The 21,988-nt window shown below is 39.1% G+C and overlaps 1 protein-coding gene across 1 annotated transcript; it reads left to right on the forward strand.

Annotated features, from left to right (window-relative positions):
* Positions 1-2,764: 2,764 nt before the first annotated feature.
* Positions 2,765-21,748, forward strand: gfra1b (gdnf family receptor alpha 1b). The gene is made up of 10 exons (XM_033984890.2): positions 2,765-3,229; positions 3,405-3,707; positions 4,186-4,269; positions 12,811-12,989; positions 13,135-13,307; positions 14,615-14,724; positions 16,695-16,829; positions 17,551-17,744; positions 20,213-20,260; positions 20,341-21,748. The coding sequence occupies exons 1-10, from the start codon at positions 3,190-3,192 to the stop codon at positions 20,488-20,490; spliced, it is 1,416 nt and encodes a 471-aa protein (XP_033840781.1). The 5' UTR covers positions 2,765-3,189; the 3' UTR covers positions 20,491-21,748.
* Positions 21,749-21,988: the final 240 nt, after the last annotated feature.

The following is a 21,988-nucleotide window of genomic DNA, read 5'->3' on the forward strand; positions in this document are numbered from 1 at the left end:
CAATAAAATATATTTTCATAAAGCACGTGACATTAAATATGTTCTAGTTGACATTTGTGAGCCGTGTGCATAGAGCTGTTTCCCACTAGATGGCATTGTTGTCCCTGCAATTCACCAGGGGCACAACTTTGCTCCTGATATTTACTTGTGCTGGCCCATGGATCTATTAATGCAGGACATACTCTTCATGGTGAAAACAAGTGTCCGGCCCATATCACTGCTCCACTGTGACTAGACTGCACTGACACACATATTACATATCCATATGTATCCCACACACTGCAGCAGGGCTTTGGCAAAGGCTCACGGGAAAGAGATGGCTAAACACAGCTTACAGTGTTCCAGGCTCACACAGGGATTTGGACACAAGCCTTTACACACGACTTACAGTATTTTCAATAGTGGGAAAGTGGATTAGGCTGACAGTAGAATACTTTTCTCAGATTCAATTAAATTTGTCTAATATATACTGCAATCATCCAAAACATTATGACCACAGGCCTAATATGCAGCTCAAATAATACAGTAAAAGAAGCACCAGTAAGTTATTTAGTTTTAGTCTTTTAGTTTAAATGTACTCTCATCTACATTCACTTATTCAAAATGCTCAAATGATATTGCTTTTATGACCAAAGTGACGAGTTTATTTACCATGTGTACTTTTTAGTTTTACTTAAGTACAGTTTTGGCAGCAGTGCTTGGACTTGTAACTGAGTAAGCTCCATTTTTTTTAACTATACCGTTTTCTTTCGTTGTTTAATGTTGCACCATGCCACATAAGCAAGTTCCTAGTTTGTGAATAATGAGCAGCTTATTTAGCACGTGTATTTTTTACTTTTACTTAAGTACAATTTTGGCAGCAGTACTTGAATTTGTAATTGAGTGTCCTAAATATTTAATTACACTCTTTTCTTTCTTTGCTTTATGTTGCACCATACCGCCAAAGCAATTTCCAAGTTTACAATAACAATGAGTACACATTTGCAGTACTTTCCACTGCTGCCAGCTCGCACAATGTTATGCTTAATTACTGAGTTCATACCATAACTTTTCATTTTCAAATTTAGCTAAACGTTTAGGTTTTTTTTTTTAACTTTGGTGTTGCTGTCAAACCCTATTGCAGAAGACACCAGTCAAAGGGGCAGTAATTGGTTAGTGGGGGCTCGCAATGGCCACAGAACAATGCTATCGATTTTACCTAATAAATTTGCTGCACGGCGAGAGCTTGGGCGTTCTTAAGGGACACATCAAATGAATGATCGCTATAAGGAAACGGATAGGGCTACAGGAGAAAGCTTTAGGAGGGTAATATATGTAGGGTGGCTTGAATCAGGGGTTCTCCAAGCAGCAGCCCCATACGTCCTATTGATGATTTGATATAGATTTTCCATTTGTTTAAGTAGAACGTATCATATGCAGGAAATACTGTACATTAGAGCCACCAACTTAACAACTGGTTTCCGCACCTCCTATATGGCTAATGGACTTTCATCAATAACAACATAATGCACCATATATCAAGCTGTTGTTATTTTGATGATAAGAGCAACTGTTTTTTTATTCTCTGTGGTTTTACTTACATAATCTTAGTTGGCATTCAGTCTGGAGTATTACAAAGAAGCATGTAGCAAATACATATTTAATGACTATTTGGCTTCGAGGGCTATCCCAATGAAATATATTGACTTATTGGTCCCGGAGCGCAAGGCTTTTAAAAGAGCCCATCCAATAAACTTAAACGCTTCATTATGGAAGATATATCACCTGAGTCTGTGCAGCTGACGGGAGGGTGCATACAGTATGAACTATTCTAAACTGTAGTGTGGAGGTGGTCGCTTTACAAGATTACCTGCTGTGTGCTGCAGTCTCTGAAGTCATTTGCTGTGGGAGCTTTTAAAATTGAGAAGTGACAGAAAGTTATCACATATATTGATTTTTAAGATGTTAACAGTGTAAAACAGAGCAGCATTAAGGCGCCTGCTTGTACCTCTGACCATAGCCAGTGGAGGAGGAAGCACTCAATTGTGTTACTTGAGTAAAAGTACAGTAAAAAAAATACTCAAGCAAAAGTAGTGAAAGAAAAAAGTAAATAGTATCTGTGCATGTCCATAAGTACAGTACTTTTACTTTTATACTTTGTTACTTTCCACTGATTGTCGTATTTTCTTCCATGTCTGTGTTTTCCGTGGAGCATCTCAGAGGAACTTTCACTCTGAAATAAGTAAAACAAAAACATCACAAATACCAAGGTATCACATGTGCATTGGTTTGAGTTTCATGATGTAGTAAATCAAGTTTTTATTATTTTATTTAGGAAATCATATTCTTTTAGCTGTTTTAGGTGTGGCTATAAGAGTCTTCTTGTATCAGTCTTCCACATCTAAACAAATTATAATAATGAACAAACAGAAATTGCACATTGTATAGGCCCATGAATTAAATAAAACATATTTTTGTTGGAGTTGCCTGGTCACGTTCAGAACATCATCACATTTTATCCTGTGAAGAGGAAGAAGTGTGCGCGCGTAATGAAGTGGGTGACCGTAAATATCCCGTGCCATTACGCAGCCAAGTCCCGTTCTGACAGATGTAACCCGTTCGCCTCTAGCCATCAATTAGTCTGACTGTTTGAGGAGCTGTGGAGGAGAGTCTCTAAAACCCTCTCCACTCATTATGGAGATTGTGCGCGCGGCGGTCATATGACGTCACGGCGCGTTTCGTCTGGAGCTTTGCAATTGTTCATCTGAAGCAGAGCACACACAAAGAACAGTCCGGTCACGGATCAAGCAGCGCTCCATCACTAAGGGAATTTATGTATCGACTTTTTGGAATGTACCGCGCCAACGTGCTTTCAGTGCACCAAGGACGCTAAAGGACAAAGTTGAATGCACAACTTCTGCGTAAAAGTGTTTTGTGAAGGTTTTGGTATGACTTGACTCACCAAAGTTTGACAGCTGCGTGACCCCCTGTGGTCTCCATTTACTCAGCGCGTTTGCACTCTCACTTTGTTCGGTCTCTGGTCCGAAGTGGCGCTGCAGGACGCACGAGGAGAGCCGATACGCACAAAGATGGATGTAATGGATGCGTTACCTGTATTTGGATCAACGTGATGTGCCAAGTTGAGAAAAGGAGAACGCTTTAACTCTTCAGCATTTTGTTTCACCTCAACCGTAAAAATCACAAAGAAACATGCTTTTAACAACTTTAGTCGTTGTCCTGTCTTTGCAAGGTAAGTGCTAACGCGATCCATGAGTAGAGTACGTGCTTTAACCGTGCGTAAAGTTTAATCGCATGTCAAGTTTGCGCGTCATATTATCACATTGTAGATGGGGCGCTTTAGCGGTATAAATTCGTGTAATTCCCCGCTGTTTTGACTTTGTTTTGCTTCTTTTTTTTGTTGTCAGACGTTGGGTTAAGTTTGAAAGGCGACGGTGCGTCCCGATCAGTGCCAATGGACTGCGTAAAGGCCAGTGAGCAGTGTCTGAGGGAGTACAGCTGCAGCACCAAGTACCGGACCATGAGGCAGTGCGTGGCGGGTAGAGAGAGTAACTTCAGCGCGGTGACTGGCCCCGAGGCTCAGGGCGAGTGTCGCAGCGCCATCGAAGCCATGAAGCAGAGCCCGCTGTACAGATGCCGATGCAGGCGAGGCATGAAGAAGGAGAAGAACTGCCTCCGGATCTTTTGGAGCATATTCCAAAGTCTACAAGGTACCAACTGTCAAGTCAGTTTAGCATGAAGACAAGAGGAAAGGTCAAGAAAAGTATTGCGTAAAGTTTCAGTGTAAAATTAGGCGAGTAACAGACTAACCAACTACTCGCCTTATGTATGTATTAATTGTAATTCAATGTATATCTTATTTATGTGTTAGATTTAATCACCTTAAACTTCAAACAGTGGAAATAGTAATGTAATCTGAGCACATTTTAGGGGAGTCTACTAGCTCGACCTCCACCAAAGAAGACCTGACCTCCACTAAGGAATTGGTCTTGTCTTTGGATTGGTGCCCAGACCTGAAAACAAAATCCTTGAAAATATCCTCAACCAGGTCACCCTGATAGAAGTTAAAAGCAATTAAAAAGAAAAACTCTTTCCAAAAATGAAACAAAAAGGAGAGAGAGACAGAGCTGTGCACCTTAAATACATAAAAGTTTAAACCTTGATGAAATTGCATATGTTTTTGTGCAGGTAATGACTTGCTGGAGTACTCCCCGTATGAACCTGTGAACAGCCGCCTCTCTGATATCTTCCGCCTGGCTCCTATTATCGCCGGTAAGGTACAATCAGCATCAGTGGCACACCAGACACTTTGCATTGTGCACTCTAAAGCTACGCAATCATTATGTTTCAGTTTCACTTTAAACTGGGCTTAAGTCAACACATCTGTCAATATTTCCTCACCGCTCCTGTCTTTTGCCGTGTTATTCTGCTTTCAACACCAATTCTCTTAACAAAAGCTCAGACCTGTCCCACAATACACTGTCATTTAGGAGATTTGTTAGCTCTCACGTGAACGCTGTTATGTGCTACTTCAAGGTGAATTGTCCCTCTTAAGCTTCAGTAAGGCTTACTGGTCAAGTAGTTGGAAAATTTGACAGAGAGGAATGGGAGAACACAACTGGTTCACATCTTTGAACAGTATTTCTGAATAAGATGGGACATGTTGTATGCGTTATAAAATAGATCGGTTTGCACACACTATGACTCATTCCTGAATTTGAGCAACAAATCTAAAGCATGTTTTGACAGGACAACTACAAGCTTGGATCAAATCTAACTGATATAAAATGCCAACATAAGTAATATCACATTGAAAATATGGAAAAACTGGTATGTGTCTTGTAATACTCGGTGCTTTTGTGCCCTTGAGCAACACACTGCACTCATATGGTCTACTTCATATTTACAGTATGTGTCTGCATGAAACAAAGATGGTATTTAGCTTAAAATCTGCTACGTTCATTGTGGTGGTGTTTGGTTTGTGAGTGAAGCACACGGGTATATTTAGAAAGGCTAATATTACACGTAAAAACAGAGAGATAAAAAAACAACAGCAATTAACCATCTGCAGGCTTTTACCAGGGCCTAGAACAAAAGCATTTTTAATATGGTTGGATTGGGGAGGTGATCTGCCGCTCAGCCAGACACAATACACAAGCCAAAAAAAATGCCATTTGACTGTCTGTAATAGAAGCCACTTAGTGCTTCACAGTGGCAGCGTGCCATGTGTGACAACATAATGGTTAATAGTATTTTTGAAAAGGCTGCTGCAGTTGGACCTAGACAAAGGGGTTATTCCATCTGATTTCTCCTCCTGTAGTGACAACGCACTTAAAGATTTAGTAGTGCAACTTCTGTTAATGGCATCCTCACTGAAAAAAGTAGCTTTTTAAATCTCAAAATACAAAAATTAGTGAAGAAATTTGTGAAGCTAAGATGAATTATAATGTTTAATTGTGAATATGTGCGTGTTTGTCTTCTTGCTAATGGACTCCTCCATCAAAGTGATGCTTTTCTTTCATTTTTATTATATTTAAGATCTGTAAGTATCATCTTTTATCATCATTAGGCCTAGCAACTTGAAAGCATTAGGAGTTATGGCTTAATAGGGATTAAGCATCAACTTTGAATATACATTTTAGGGATTAATCGGTCAGATATCCGGAAATCATTTACTGCAAGTGACCTTAATCCTGTAAACCTAAGACAGGCCTGGGGCAATGGCTCTGACATAATGCTCTGTACAATGACTAGTTATAATGTAGGACACAGCATGTATGTATAGAGTCAAATCTGTAATATGATATGTGCTTTATGGTTTTGTCTGGACTGCCTTAAAGGAGCATTCTGTAACTTTTCTTGTAGTGATAATCTGTCACTTGCCTATTGCTATAGATGTTCACAGATGAATGCAGATATATTGCCTGGAATGTTCTACTATAGGACATTAAACTTGTCTCTATGGAGATAAATAAGTCTTATGCCTTATTGTGGAATATTCTAGACAAAGCAAACATCTCCATGGAGACAAGCAGATGGTTTAAAAAGAATGTGCATTACGATATAGTTTGTGTGTTTGTTTCTTTTTAATTTGTCGCACCTCTACTTTCAAACCTGCCCTCTGTAACTTTTCTGGTAGTGGATCTGTCACCTGCCTGTTGCTATAGATGTTCGCAGATGTATGCAGATATATTACCTGGAATGTTCCTCAATATAGCATTAAACTTGTCTCTCTCGCAATTCTTACATTTCTTTAGATTCATATGGTTTAAATTTTTTTTTGAAAGACTTGCGTTCTTCCTGTGTGCAGACTTGCCTCCCCACAGATCTGAGTCTCGTGCCATACTGTAGAACATTCAAGACAAAGCAAACATCTCCATGGAGACAAGCAGATGGTGGACCCTCCAGCAGAAAGTTACATAGTGCAATATTGAGCAATCCTTGTGGTTAAAAAGTGCTCTTTATAGATTCAGCCACAGCAGGTCCATGGCAAGATTAGGTTTCAATCATTTTCGGAGTCGGGTGACCATCAACTCCAATACCCACTTTTCTTTGTCAAGCTTCCAACAGCGCCTGACAATAACCAATAATTATCTACAAAACTGAGCTGAAAACACTGATTAGACAACCCAGGGTTCCGTATAATAAAATTCTTTTGTTATGTCTCGTGGAGCAGGAGTTGATTTGGTTGTGGACAATAGTGAGATGAGATCTGGGATGACTTGGGTCTATTCATTCATTGTGTCTAAGGCCCCAGGCGGAGATTATAGTCAGTCTGGGGGAACCATTCAGCTGTTCAGTGACCACGATGATGCTACTGTTTCATATTTGTTTGGCTTCAGTTCCGTTGGACTTTTAGCTGGAACGTTTTGCAGTGACGAGTGGAAACTGTATATTGATCATTTGTCAGTGGAGTTAAGGTATTGGTTGGGTCTACGTGCCTGGAACCAAGGCCCGCGACATGTCCACTGTTTCCGTTGCAATTTACAACGCAAAACAAAATACGATATCTTTTGAATGGTGAAAAGTAATCAAAATGGCGTCTATAAACAGGAAGCTAGATTAGACTGTAGTTTAGTTAATTACCGGGTTAGCGCTTAGCGACAGCAGCTCAGTTGGTGATGTTTGTCCAGTGATTCGAAGGTTGCCGGTTCAAATCCAGCTCTCGACGTAAACATCATTGGTTGAGAGGTCAGATCTGCTGGCCCACAGGTTGGCAGTGCGATTCCAGCTCCCACACATGAATGCTATTGTTGTGCTTCCTTGGACAAGATACTTAACCCCTGTGTACATTGGTGTATGAATGGGTGAGTGTTTCCTTAAAGGTGGAAAAGTGCTGTATATATCATTTATGTAGTACTTTTAAAAGACATCCAACCTCACAAGGAATACTAGGGTGAGTGGTTCGCTCCCTTTCCTTTCACACAGGGAAGTCACTATCCATTTGGCTTTTTTTTTTTTCCAATAATCAAAGATATACATGTTTTATACAGTATATAGTTATTTGCATATAACACTGATGACGTCTTTTTACACTGAATGTCCTTTCTGAACTTCACGGCTTGAAACTGGTGCAAGATGTTTGTTATTGCCTCATTAAATTCTCATTATTTCTGGCTATTTAAGTGAGATGCTAAGTCGTGATCTGTTTTTGTAATGTACATTTACCCTCGTGCTATATAAAGTTACACCCGTGTTCTTTAACAACAGCTGCAATAAACGGCAAAATCCATTTCCCATTAGCCGGGTTGCGATGATGATCTAACCTCATGACCTCGTGGAGTGATTCAGTCAGTGGACAGGTGCACCCAGCCATGTTTTCACAGCCTCCTGAACACAGCACTCAAACTACTACAAGCTGTCCATGCACCATTAGTCACATGCCACTGATGTTGATCTCCAAACATGTCAACATCAAGTCACAAAACTGTAAACTCTTATCTGTAGGGCATCTGAGTCAAGTTTCCAACAACTTTGAGTAACTTTTTGTTGTCAGAGCATTGTTTTTAAATTGTAAAAGTTGACTGATCTCCCTCTAGTAGTACAGGAGTTAGTTTTAGTATTAGTAATGAGCCAGTATTTGGACAGCAGCACTTCAGTCGGTAGAGCGTTCATCCAGTGATCTGAAGGTTGACGGTTCGAATCCCGCTCTCGACGTAAAACATTATGAGTTGAGCGGTCACATACGCAGATCCACAGGTCGGCGGTGCGATTTCAGCTCCCACAGATGAATGCAATTGTTGTGTCCTTGGGCAAGACACTTAACCCTCCTCGCGTGTGAATGAGTGAGCGGTTCCTTCACGTAAAGCGCTTTGAGTGACTTGAACGTTTTGGAAAAGCGCTAGAAAAAAAAGTGACCAATTACTAATATGTTTTTTTTTTTAGTAGTGGGTCTGCCATCTGATTTGTCTCCTGTCAGATGTTATTGCTTAACCTGGAATGTTCCACAGTATGGCATTAACTGATCTATTACGATGGGGGGAAAGCAGGTGATCCCACTTGGCCACGTTACAGGTCAGATCTGTGTGTGTGTGTGAGGTCTCCATCGGTTACACAATCAGTTATACAATTAATTCAAAAGATAGTTTCATGTATATTTAGTTTGGTTTTAGCAGTTACCAAACAACATTAATGCATTTATCTATTTAAAGCTCATGAAACATCATACTTTCTTCACCGAGACCCGTAGCAGATGGTAACTTACAATTAAACTAATTTCAAAACATCCAAATATAGCTCTATGTCCAGACCTGCTGACAATATGATGAGGTCATTGCACCACTTTTAATTAATACCCGATGAGAAAATGCCTGATTGTGCCAACTCTGATTTAGCTAATTACAAGAGTACACTTTATAAATTCATCTTGAGTCCTGGGTAGATTTAGTGATGTTGGCAGCACGTATTTCATTTTCTACATGGCTGGGTATGCATTCAGACCACACAAACATGCAGGAAAAGATGGTGCCATAGATTTGGTGTACATTTTTACAGTCCAGTCTTGGGTACACCGCGGTAAAGGACGGCCATGTGGTGATCTCGTATGGATCAATAAGTAGATACATAGTCATAGTTCTTGGGTTACAGAAGAAGGAGTCTGATCACTGCTGGAACAGGGAGGGGCTTATGAGAAAAGTGTGACCTCAGAGTTATACTGCACAGTGCTGGGAATGGCAGCGACTCCAGTGACTAAAGGCGTAGAATACTGATGTTTATTTTATTTTATTAAAGGTTCTATGTTACACAAAATTGACTCGTGTGAGCTTTAAGCCGTGTTATGTTGTTACCTCATCAAAAACATACCTGCACACATGTTTGAGAAATCCTTTACTATCAGTCTGTCTACATCTCCGAAGTTCGAAATGCTCTGTTCCACCTTGTGATGTCATGAAGTGGTAGTTTTCAAGTTAACGGCTAACCTGTACCTTTCAGTTTGTTCAGTAGAGATTGGCAATTCCAGGGTTGAAATGATCGAAATGGTTCTAGTGAAGGTGTATGGGGTTTATAAATACAGTGGAGCACTTCCTGTATCACCACATGACATCACAAGGTGGAACAGAGCGTTTTCTCAGCCTAAATATGCAGGTTTTGTGTGTTAAACATGTGTGAATGAAACAAAAAAGAGTCCAGGTGTGTTTTTGATGAGGAAACAACTTTATAACAGATCAGAAAATGGCACAATATGGGCCCTTTAATGAATGAATAAAATTTTTGTGCAATATAGACCTCTTCGAACTAGATGTAAACCAATGTATGTAAACCATATGCATCAATATTTAAAAAAAAAACTAAAAAAAACTAAAATTACACTAAAATGAATTAAAACAATGTATAGTGACTTTCTCCTGTGGGTCTCTATGCTATGGAAATGCCCCCGTTACCATGGCAATCAAGTAATATTATATCTTTTGAATGGACAAAGGCAGTTACAAAAACTTAAAAAACCTTAAAAGTACAAAGGAATAATTTGCCGTAAACCCATGAACAGTCTCGTATTGAAAAACTCCCCGAGGACGCCATAATTGGGCTCATTCTCTTGGTGTTATTGCATTGTATTGGCGAATGGGTCAAAGGTCAGATTCCACAGTTTGCCTCAGGTGTCGTCATGTGACATGTTCCGTGGTGGCCTCGCTTTAAGGTAGAACTTAAAACCAACTAAACCTGGAGACTCATTTGTAGTGCATCACAGTTTGTCATTCGTTTAGTTCGCAGGTGCTGAAAAATATATGAATATGGAAAAGTGAAATTATTTTGACAGCGCAGTTAAAGTTTTTTGGGTTTTGTTTGTCATCGTGTTATATTATGTTTTACCTATTCAAACAGGGCCAAGGTTAAACTAAAGGTTACAGCATTTAGACCTGTATTGTTAGCATTGGACCAAATTTATGCAGGATCACCCTCCTCCCTCAAAAAAAATAAAAATAAAAAAAGTAAAAAAATTGCAGATACAGAATTAAAAAGTAAAAGTATCATATGAAAAGATCTGCTTAAGTAAAAATATTTAAATACCTGTTTAAAAATGTACTTTAAGAATATAAAGTAGCGTTAAAGTGTTAAATGTAGTAATATTGTTTTAGAAATTATATATATTTTGTTCAACAGTAGCAATACGAATCAGTTTCTTCATTTTTCTTTTGAATCTACTTTTATTTGCTCAAAGCTGAACCTTGAACTCGAAAACTTAAGTCAGGAAAAAGGTAAAAAATAACCCCTGAAAACATCTGAGAAGTACTTTTTACTTTTCAGTCCAGTTAAAGATTGAAGTAAGTAAAGTACAGATACCGGTACAGGTGCAGTACTTTACTACTTGTACTTCGTTACCTTCCACCACTGGTAGTTTGCCTTGTATCAAATCTCTACAGTTCACCTATCAGAACAAAAAAACTACAAAAAAATCCTCAAATAGCACGAAAAAAGTATCCACGATAAACATTGCCCCTGATATATTAATACTCCATTTATATATAATTAAACGATAGGTCAGTATAGTCTGTTATTTAGGACATCCCAGCTGCAGATACATGCACATGGAAGCCTGTATTGGTTCAGTACTCCATACATTCATCTTATATCCGTAATGATAGTCTATTTGAAGAGCACGCTTATGTGTTACAACCTCACCCCTCGAGTCTGAAACAGCAGGAGATCTGACGGCACTTGTCACGTGTAAGTAATGGCTTTGGTAATGTGTGATTAACCCACGGTTCAAGACTCTATTCAGATGTAATCAGTCTACAGAGCGCGGAGGCTGTACCGAGCTCCCATTCCACCTCAGAAGTCAGAATTACCGAATGCACTCTTCCATGCTAACGGCTAAGGCTACACTTGTGTTCGCGTGCACAATCAGAGCAGCAATAACAGCTTTAGAGCCCCAAAAATGAGACCTTCTGTTCAGTCTGAGCTGTGTTGCTGCGGTGTAGTAGAAGCAGAGGAGTCACCTTGAGGAGAGCGGTGCAGGATTTACAATAGATTTCTGTGTCGTGTTGTTTGTGAAACGTCAATTAATTATGGGTTTAATTGTGCAATGATAAGTTATGAGTGTTCAGTTTGAAAATACTTTTAGTTAGATTGGGATTGGATTAACTGCACCAATTTGTTTGATTGAAAAGGGAATTTAAATTAACTTGATTGATACTTTTTTTGTTTACAGTGAGGAACGTAACCAAGTAAAAGTAGTAAAGTGCTGTATGTATAAGTAAAGTACAGATACATAAAATTTCTACTTTTTACTTTTACTTCATGACATTTGAGAGCAGGTATCTGTACTTTCGTCTCATTTTTGAGCAGGACTGAAAAGTAAAAGTATTTTTCATTACTGTTTGAGACCTGCTGAAAAGACTGAGGGGTTTATTCAGCTTTTCTTTTTTTTTTTTTTTAAATCAAAATCACTATATTTGAAGCTTTATTGTAGATCAAAAACTGTAAGAAATGCTTTTACTTTTTACTCTTTAAGCACATTTTTAAACATTTTTAAACAAGCATAATATTAATATTTTTACTTTTACTTTTTTTTTTTTTTTTTTTCAGGTGATACTTCTTCCACCACTGATTATTTACTTGCTCTTTTCAATCACAAACTCTTTGCTGGTCCCAAACATAAGAAAATGGAGCTTCAGTGTATTTGCTACATTAAAAGGGAATAGTAGTACTTAAAACAAACTTTCATAGTATTCCAGAAAATACATCTATTTCTAATCATTATCTGAGCCAAAATCATTTATATTAATTAACTGTGACGACTCCAGACCTGGAGAGAAAAGTCTATTTTTTATTGTTATTGGAAACCTCATTAGCTCAGTGTTTGTTGCTAATCTTCATAACGTCAACATAACAATAGTATAATTATAAATGTTATGAATAGTACAGTTTATACACTGTACATAAAGAAAATGCAGCAGCGACAGTAGCTCAGTAAGTGTTTGTCCACAGATCCAAAGGTTGCCGGTTCGAATCCCGCTCTCGACAGAAACATAAACATCATTGGTTGAGTGGTCAGCTCTTACAGATTAATAGTGTTGTTGTGTCCTTGGGCAAGACACTTAACACCCCCAGCCCCCGGTGTCTGTGTACACTGTTGTAAGAATGTGTGGGTGAGTGGTTCCTTGATGTAAACTGCTTTGAGTGCCTTGAAGGTGAAAGATGTGACCATTTACCAGTGTAACTCTGTCATGACTCTCTCACTGTTTCTCTCTCTCGTTGCACTGTCCCGTTTGCAGTCCCAGCCTCTGCGTGTGCCTCTTCCTAAACTGGAGCTAGATGGCTGTATAATCCTACAATACAAATAACATTACATTGTATCTTCTTCTGTGTTAGCCGAGCCTCCGTCCACAAAAGAGAACAACTGCCTGAGCGCGGCCAAAGCATGCAACCTGAACGACACGTGTAAGAAGTACCGCTCCGCTTACATCAACCCGTGCACCAGCCGCGTCTCCGCCTCCGAAGTCTGCAACAAACGCAAATGCCACAAGGCCCTGCGACACTTCTTTGACAAGGTAATTGGCCAATTTGTGATTCAAACACCTCTGAGAACTATCAAAGACTTTGTGAAATAGATGTATTTTTATTTAGACTAATTTGGGTGCATTTGATGTGACTAATGCATGGCTCTCTTGTCGGTCTCTTTTGTGCGACGAACAGGTGCCCACCAAATACAGCTACGGCATGTTGTTCTGCTCGTGTCCGGCAGGGGACCAGACAGCTTGTGCAGAGCGCCGCAGGCAGACCATTGTACCTGTGTGTTCTTATGAGGACAAGGACAAGCCAAACTGTCTGTCCCTCCAGAACACCTGCAAGGCCAACTACATCTGCAGGTCTGGGCTCAAGGCAGAATGACAAGATAGGGCTGGGATTAGAAATAATTCCCACAAGATGAGACATGACACACAAAAAGACAAGAATTTGACTACATTAATGATCAAATATTTGTGTGGTTTAGTTCACAATTTAGGCATTCGTGTGCTATCAACATTCTGTGGAGTGCACTATATGTCAGTATCCAATGTGTCCTCCTGGGCCCCAGTCTCTTATTAAATGATGGAGGTGCTCGCAGCCCTACTTTTTTGGTTTATATGAGGGTTAAGGTTATATGCAATGGTGGAAGGTGACAAATTACAGAAGTAAAGTAGTAAAGTACTGTTCTTAATTAGAATCTTTAGGTATCTATACTTGACTTAAGTTACTTTTTACTTCACTACATTTGAGAGCAGTATCTGTACTTTCTACTCCACTACATTTTTAAGTTGGATTGAAAAGGAAAGTGGTTATGTTTACCATGTTCTATCTTGACTAAAGTTTTCAAGTTCAAGCTTTGGCTTTGAGCAAAACAAAAATAAATCCACAAAATTCATAAGAAAAATTAAGAAATTGATTTGTTTTGGTGCTGTCAACTAAAATATGCATCATTTTTAATCAATATCACTACATTTAACACTTTAACAAATGAACAACACTTTCAAATATTTTTACTTTTTTACACTTGAAGTAAATATTTAAACAGGTACTTAAATACTTTTACTTTAACTCACGTGATACAGTGTTGCTTTAAAGTCTCCATGGAGTCCAATGCATTTGACATCACTATATCCAATAAATATGGTGTTTAATCTCACACTGTAGAACATTCCTGTCGAATCGATAACATCTCCATGGAGACAAGCAGGTCACCAGAAAAGTTCCACATTGCACTTTCAAAATTGAAGTGGAATTCTTTGTTAGTCAATCCAGATATTTTTACTTGTATTTATAGTTACTGGGCCTATACATGTGTAACGAAAACTGGCACTAAGTAAACTTTCTTACATTTCACTATAGTACGCAGAGACTGTATATATAAATGGACATAGCTAACCTGCTAGCCTCCGCGGCAGAATGGGGCTCCGAATTGGCCCCTATAACCGCTCGCCTCGATGAGTTTCATTTGACTGGAGCTGAGGGCTGTGGGTGACGTCACACTCACTTAGTCCACGTCTTTATAGTCTATGTTAGTACATAAAAGTGTATTTAAATGTGAATCTCCTGTGGCTGATATGTCTTTCAAATATCATCCATGGCCATTGAAGTTCCATTTGAAATCTGAAGCCCTAAACTCTAGGTGACTATCTCTAACTTGTGTTTATAGGTCGAGATTAGCAGATTTCTTGAGCAACTGCCAACCTGAGCCACGTTCCATCTCCGGCTGTTTGAGAGAAAACTACGCGGACTGCCTCCTGTCCTACTCCGGCCTCATTGGTAAGCATTTATTTATTACTTCCTTATTTTCATATACATCAATTCCTCTTGCGTTTTCAGCCTTTTCACAACCCTAGCCAGCTCAAACTGTTCACAAATTTCAATCCAAGGTGCAGAAATAGCTGTCTTTTTTCATCCAGTTGCTCCCGCGCAGTGTTTTTATGGAGACAAAATTATGTCCCATTGAATTGAAATAATAAGGATTGAATGGAGGGGAGCCGCGGTGGACGTTTTAATCAGCACGCGTCATACTTGGCTTCACACAGGATACACTTGGGTGAACCTACACCTCCACCTCTCACCTGTTCAGAACACCACATAAACCAGGCTCTAAAGGTAGAAACTAGCACACGGAATTTGGCAAACCATTATTACTATTTAAAGATACTGGTCTGTGTTTAAAGTGCACTGGACAGCATCGTTTTACAGAGGCAGTTTGTGAAGAAAAGTTGAAAAATAGATGTTGAAAATTACAGTTCGAAAAAGGTCTCACTGTATGTCATCAATGCACAAAATTGCATCCAAACGCACAAGGAGACCATTTAATATCTGTGTAAATTAGACATCTTTTGGCCTTTGTTAACAGCAGTGGTGGAAGGTAAGAAAGTAAAAGTAGTACTGTACTTAAGTAGAATTTTTAGGCATCCATACTTTACTTAAAACCTTACTGTAAAATTTACAGTGGATACTTTATACTTTATACTTTTACTTCACTTTTTTAACTGGCCTAAAAAGTAAAAAGTACTTTTCATATAAGGGTTATTTGCACCATGTTTGTGATGAAGCTTTCAAGTTTAAGCTTTGGCTTTGAGCAAACAAAAATAACACACAATTCATAAGAAAAATTAAGACATTGGTTTGTATTGTTACTGTTGAACAAAATATGTATTTTTGAATCAGTATCACTACACACAAACACTTGGGTGAAATACTTTTAATTTTTACTCTTAAAGTACATTTTTAAATGTGTACTTTTCATGTGATGATTTTACTTTTTCCTGAGTAACTTTTTACCATTGTATCTGTAATTTTACTTAAGTAACAGAGTTGTATTTCATCCCCCTCTGGTTAACAGTGTGGTTGTGAGTTATTTGCTTTTGAATTACCTCTACATATGTCTCATCTGCAGCCCATGTCCATTCAGGAAGTAAAATTATAAACTTCATCAAAACTAACAAACTAGCAAAAGCTAGGCAAGATTTTAGTGCCATGTATAACCCATAATAATGCATGCATTTGATAATGATCGAGTTGCATTGGTCACATATGGCATTTTTAAGGTCACAGTTGACTTGGGACAGATTGACAGAGGCTGCTGCTCTTTGCCTAGAGACACTCTCACCACCACATCAACTAACAGTCACTCACACATGCAGTGTGGGTCAAATGTCCTGCCTAAGGACACAATGGCAATGCCAAACTGCCAAATTTTGTAAACATGTTGTCATTGGCCCCAGGGAAGACCCAGGACACGCTGGAGGGACTATGTCTCTTGGCTGGCCTGGGAGCGCCTTGAGGTCCCACCGGAGGAGCTGGAGGACGTGTCTGGGGTGAACAAAGTCTGGGAGTCCCTGCTTAGACTCCTGCCCCCGTGACCCGGCCCCGGATAAGGGAAAGAAAATGGATGGATGGATGTTGTCATTAAATTTAAAATTGATAAGATAAGAAGTCTGACAGCAGATAAAGTGTAACGACTGGGGGCCTAGGGTCTATCAAAACTGGTATGAGGAAGGACTAGTAGTTAACAATAGAATACAATGCCACATGGTCATATTCAACATACTAGAGCTAGCTAGTACAGCTAGAAATGTGTCTGCACACAGCTAACATCATCCTCCAGAGGTCAGATAAGCACGTCTAATTACAGTACATGGCATATTCTGTTTCATTTAGTTAAGACACAATGTTATTTAAATCACCATGACACAGTGACAGTGAATGTAACTTGGATGTGTTTGTGCTGTGTGCAGGTACAGTGATGACACCCAATTACGTGCGCTCGCAGGGGATCAGCCTGTCACCCTGGTGCGACTGTAGCAGCAGCGGCAACAACAAACCCGACTGCGATAGATTCAACCAGTTCTTTTCAGACAACCGCTGCCTCCGTGAGTCTGTCTTCTCAGCCTACTCGCACTGCTTTGTACAGCTTTTAGACGGGAAATAAGCTGCCTACTCTTATTATTAATGTGATGTTAAATGAGTCTAATTCATCTTACGAAACTTCTCAAATTAATTATGAATAATAGTTTCATAAAGGCAGATTGCAAAGGTTAGATTAGTCATATAAGTCTGACATATGACTGTACAATTAAGTGCACCATTACTTCCATTTTCATAATTTGCTTTAGAAAGTTACTTATGTAAGCACAAATCACACTGTTACACTCGCCCATGCATTTAGACACTAACAGACCTAAGTTTTTCAACCTCTTACCTCCTTGTTATAGGGTTACAGGCCTATGAATAATGCAGTGTGTCTTTGATTATCTTGAAAGGTGCTATATACTGTAAATCCAATGCATACTTATTATTATTCAAGTTGTGTCCTGCTTTTTAGTCTACAACTACAACTATTCTGAAAACTGTCCTTTATTACACTTAACTTATCAACCATTTCAGTGTGTTTTTTGTATTGTTTTGTATTGTCCTGTATTTTCCAATTGCACAGTGTTGATGGCAGCATGAGTGTAGGACTAGCGAGATTTATAAAATGTATAAAGTAGTAGTAAACTAGTTTCAAGTCCCTAAAATGCATTATATTGAATCGCTGAACACCTCTGAGTTGACTGATTGCTCACATCACTGGGGGACTTTGTTGCCCTGCAGGTAATGCCATCCAGGCGTTTGGCAATGGCACAGACGTGGGAGTGTGGCAGCCTCAGCCCCCCATCGAGCCCACGGAGCCAGGCCTGACCCGGACCAGGACCAGAGACCAGAACAGTAACTCTCTGGACACGTTAACGGACATGAGCAGACTCGACCTCAACTCAGACTCCGCCTTCAACACCTGTGGGATGCAGGTAAGGCTTGAGTACATGTGACAGGTTAAACAGGTCACACAATTCACTAAAACGAATTAACATCATTATATTTAAAGGTCCTATATTATGCAAAATTGACCTTTGTGAGAGACTTTTACCTTTTGTTTAGTAAAGATTGGCAATTCCAGGGCTGAAATTATCTAAATGATTCTAGTGAAGGTGTATGGAGTTTAAAAACACTTCCTGTATTGGGGCACTTCCTGTATTACCACATGACATCACCAAATATGCAGCGTCTGTGTTTTTAACATGTGTCAATGAAACAAAACACAACTCCAGGTCTGTTTGTGATGAGGAAACAACATTATAGATCTGAAAATAGCAGAATATGGGCCCTTTAAGTTTAAAATAAAGATTCGACCGTGTTTGACCTTAATTTGAACATTTTGGTTAAGTTTATCATTGTACTTCATGGTTGGACATGGGCAGCAAATGTGAGGTAATTCCTGTGGCAACCAATTGTCTGAAAGTTGTGTTCCTTGTTCATAAATTGTTTCTGTATTTTGGATAGAATTTTGTGTATTAATGACATAGATGCGATTCCATTTTAGCACTGTACATCCTGTATTTTTCAACGTTTTGTTACTTCATGTGTAAAACTACAATGAATATTTACCACAATCTTCTCACCCAATGAAGTAAACGTTCGAAAAATATGAAAACCCGTCATCGGCACTTTACTGGGTCTCGAGTTTCCTGGTTTCTTTGTGTGAGGGGGTGGAGGATGTCGAGGGGAGAAGTGGATTTGAAAGACGTGTGGCTATGACACCTTGATAGATCCTCGCTCCTGGGCAGAAAGACAAGCCCGCAGTGAGGAGAGAGACTTTCCAAATCTGTCACGTCAAAGCTAATTGTCGCTATGGTAACCTCAGCAGTGTCCCACGGTGATAATGGGGGATTTATGTGTCTGTGTTTCAGCATATTTATAAAGTTCACTAACAGAGCTGGGATTAGTAGTCAAAACTGCGTGCAAGGTAGTATTTCATCCAAACAACTTCACTTAACTTAAAAGTATACTATGTAACTTTCCACTGAGGTGTTATGGCATTTAACCCATCTACAACCATGTACACAAGAAGGTGACACTTCTAGGCCGAGTTACAGGTCAGATCTAAGGAGGGGCAAGCCTGCTCACCTTAAGAATGTACGTCTTTGAAGAGATTTTTCAGCAATAGCTACTGATTACTACAATTACTACAATAACTACTACTTGCAAATGCAAAATGGATAAGTTGAATGTCTCACTGTGAACAGGAGGCAAGGCAGTAATATCTCCATGGCAACAAATGGATGGCCAACTTCTTCTCAGTAACTTAAATCAAACCATTTTACATTTAAATGAATACTGTAGTTTTCCCTTTGCGCATAATTTGCCCGTGGCCTTCTAGTGACTTTTCCACTTCTCCAACTTTGGCTCAGACCTCCGCTTAGTTCTGATAATCCTGCAGTACACGGAGCTATATATTTTTAAATGAGATCATATCACATGGCTTACTCCCACACTCGATCATATTGGCTTTTAATAGCGATAATATGATTTATCACTGAAAAAAAGTAAAGAAAAACAGACCAGAGGGAAAAAAAAAAATCCTATAGAGCATTTAATCATTCTTCTCTTTAAAATTCTCTCCACTTAAAACACAGTACGCTCGCTGTTTATTGTGTTCCCATAGCACTTTATCATTCCCTGGAGTCGATCTCTGCATCTGGAGAAGGGCCTGGTGGTTTGGGCTCTTGTAGATATGTGAATATAATAGTGAGGAAAAGTTTTTAAATGCATTGAACTGTCACAAGCTTAAACTGCAGCCAATAGCAGCAAACAACTAACAAAGTCCCATCTGCTGCATGGGGAGTGAGGGAAGGGGGAAGGAATATCAAAAAGTTCAAACCAAACTTGGGTTATAGTGCAACTGCTTCAACATTTCAGGGCTGAAATTATCCAAATGATTGTAGTGAAAGTGTGTGGAGTTTTAACACACAGTGGAGCACTTCCTGTATTACCTCATGACATCACAAGGTGGAACAGAGCGTTTTCAGTTTGAGAGAAGAATTCAGCCTCAGTGACGAGGAAATAACATCGACATAAATCAGAATATAGTATAATATGGGCCCGTTAAAGTTAGCCAAGCAGCAATTATGATTGAAGGTGCATGGATGTTTGATTAGAATGTTCCACAATATGAAATTACAGGTGTTTATTGCTCAAAAAACTTTGAAAAACATGCAGCTTTACAATGAGCAGGACTATTTTGATCTGGTGGTAACTTGGTCTGGTGGTAGTCTGCATGGAGAAACACAGGAAAGGAAAGCAAAGTTACATAGTGCAGCATTAAGGTTAGGATCAGTCTTCAGGAAATGAAAGTAACTCAATGTCCCCCAAAAGTATAACAACATGTGTGGACTATCAAATATGGCATTCATCTGACCAAATATTTCTGATGTTGCAGGCTCAGAAACTGGTGTCTAATGTTTCCATGGACACGACCCTTTGTGTGGTAAGTTTTGTTAAGAGTAAACAATTGCGTGGAATCATTTCTTTGCCATTTTTAACATGATTTTGTGTTTTGTCGTACAGAACCACCCTCTGGATGAGTCCAGCTCAAACGCTATAGCTCGCAGTGGCTCACATGGACCTCCGAGTTCACATCCACTTACTCTTCTCCTGGCGATTCTCTTTTCTTTACCATCATCGGTCAAGTTTTACGAAGGATTCAGACTTTGGTAGAATCCAAAGACGAGAATTCCTGTTTCTCAAGAACTAAAAGAAAATATTTTGTCTTGATCGCTGGCCCTGGTTTGAGTGTGGACATGATTTCCCAGACTATAAAAAAACATGTTGACAAAATGGCCGAACAGGCTATAAACTAGACTGTGGTTACATGTTGAAAAGACTGGGTGGACTTCAATACTGTGTCATGACATTCTGGATTTAAATACATTCAAATGGAGGGCATTGTGGACTACTCTCTGCTTCTTGTGCTGTGTGTGTCCAAGCACCACTTTGGATCAAAATTATAAGTAAAACAGAAATGCTGCTCAGTGGATCATGTTAAACAAAAGTAGGTTTATTTTATTGATGTAACAACTATCAAGTCCTGAGAACGTTTGGTTCAAAATATCTTCACAGAACAAAACACCAACATAAACAAATAGGAGTACAGTACTTGTTTCAACAGTTTAGGGCCAGTTTCTATATTGTAACTGTGGACTTGACCATGTGGGGCTGTGTAAAGTTTTCCCAAAAGCTTAAAGAAGACATATTATCTCATGTTTTGAATTATTCATGTATGTTGGAGTCATCTTTATTTTCCTGCATTTGAGACACATTTCGGTACAAATGAAAAAGAATAAAGAACAAATCACTTCAAGTCATTTATGAAGTCTTTTTTAATCAATATGTATGTCAAAATGTTCAAAATATAACATTACTATACAGCAGACAAACGCATAATATGTCTTCTTTAACTCTGTGTCAAAGTCCTGACTTCTGCTTCTCAGATCAAAAGAGAACTACGCCAAGGAAGCCCAGGGTTAGGCTGCGTTCACACCTGCACATTCACCGCATCCAGCTTGGGACTAAACCAGGACTAAACCCCGACACTAAAGCAGGACTAGACTAGACAAGGACCAAACCAAGTCCGCATCCCGGGCTCTAACTTAGGACCAAACGGTGTGTCTCATTCCAGATAGATTGTCACACACATTTTGTCTGTACATAGAAATCCCAGTGAGCATACAAACATGAGGTGTGCACTCTGTAACAGTACGCTGCTGCTGTGATGAGCTTGTATCATATTGTGTGTGCTGTTTCTAGCGTCTGGTAGTGTCTATGGAGATAAGGCCTCGGAGCTGTAGCTTAAACACTACCACTTTTAATAAGACCTGACTCTAGTCTGTTCTATTTTCATCACGAGTGAATAGTGTATATTTATGGAGGATTAACTGTAACATGAAGATCTAACAAATGTATTAAATGATAAAAATGGAAATATGTTGTTACCAGTGATTTACAGAATGGGTCAAATGTGATCTTTTATAACATGGACCACTACATGAATGAGGGGTTTATTTTTCTGATTCTTAGAAGGTTATGGCATCACATTAGTCCAGTCTTCCTATTTATCAAGTTTTTTTTTTCCATTTTGGTCAATATATATTTAGAATTTCCTTTGCAAAGACGCCACAGTAAAATAAATGGAGTGATGTAAAATATAACACACATT

This window comes from Periophthalmus magnuspinnatus, chromosome 19 (genome assembly GCF_009829125.3).
Source record: "Periophthalmus magnuspinnatus isolate fPerMag1 chromosome 19, fPerMag1.2.pri, whole genome shotgun sequence".
Classification (NCBI taxonomy): domain Eukaryota; kingdom Metazoa; phylum Chordata; class Actinopteri; order Gobiiformes; family Gobiidae; genus Periophthalmus; species Periophthalmus magnuspinnatus.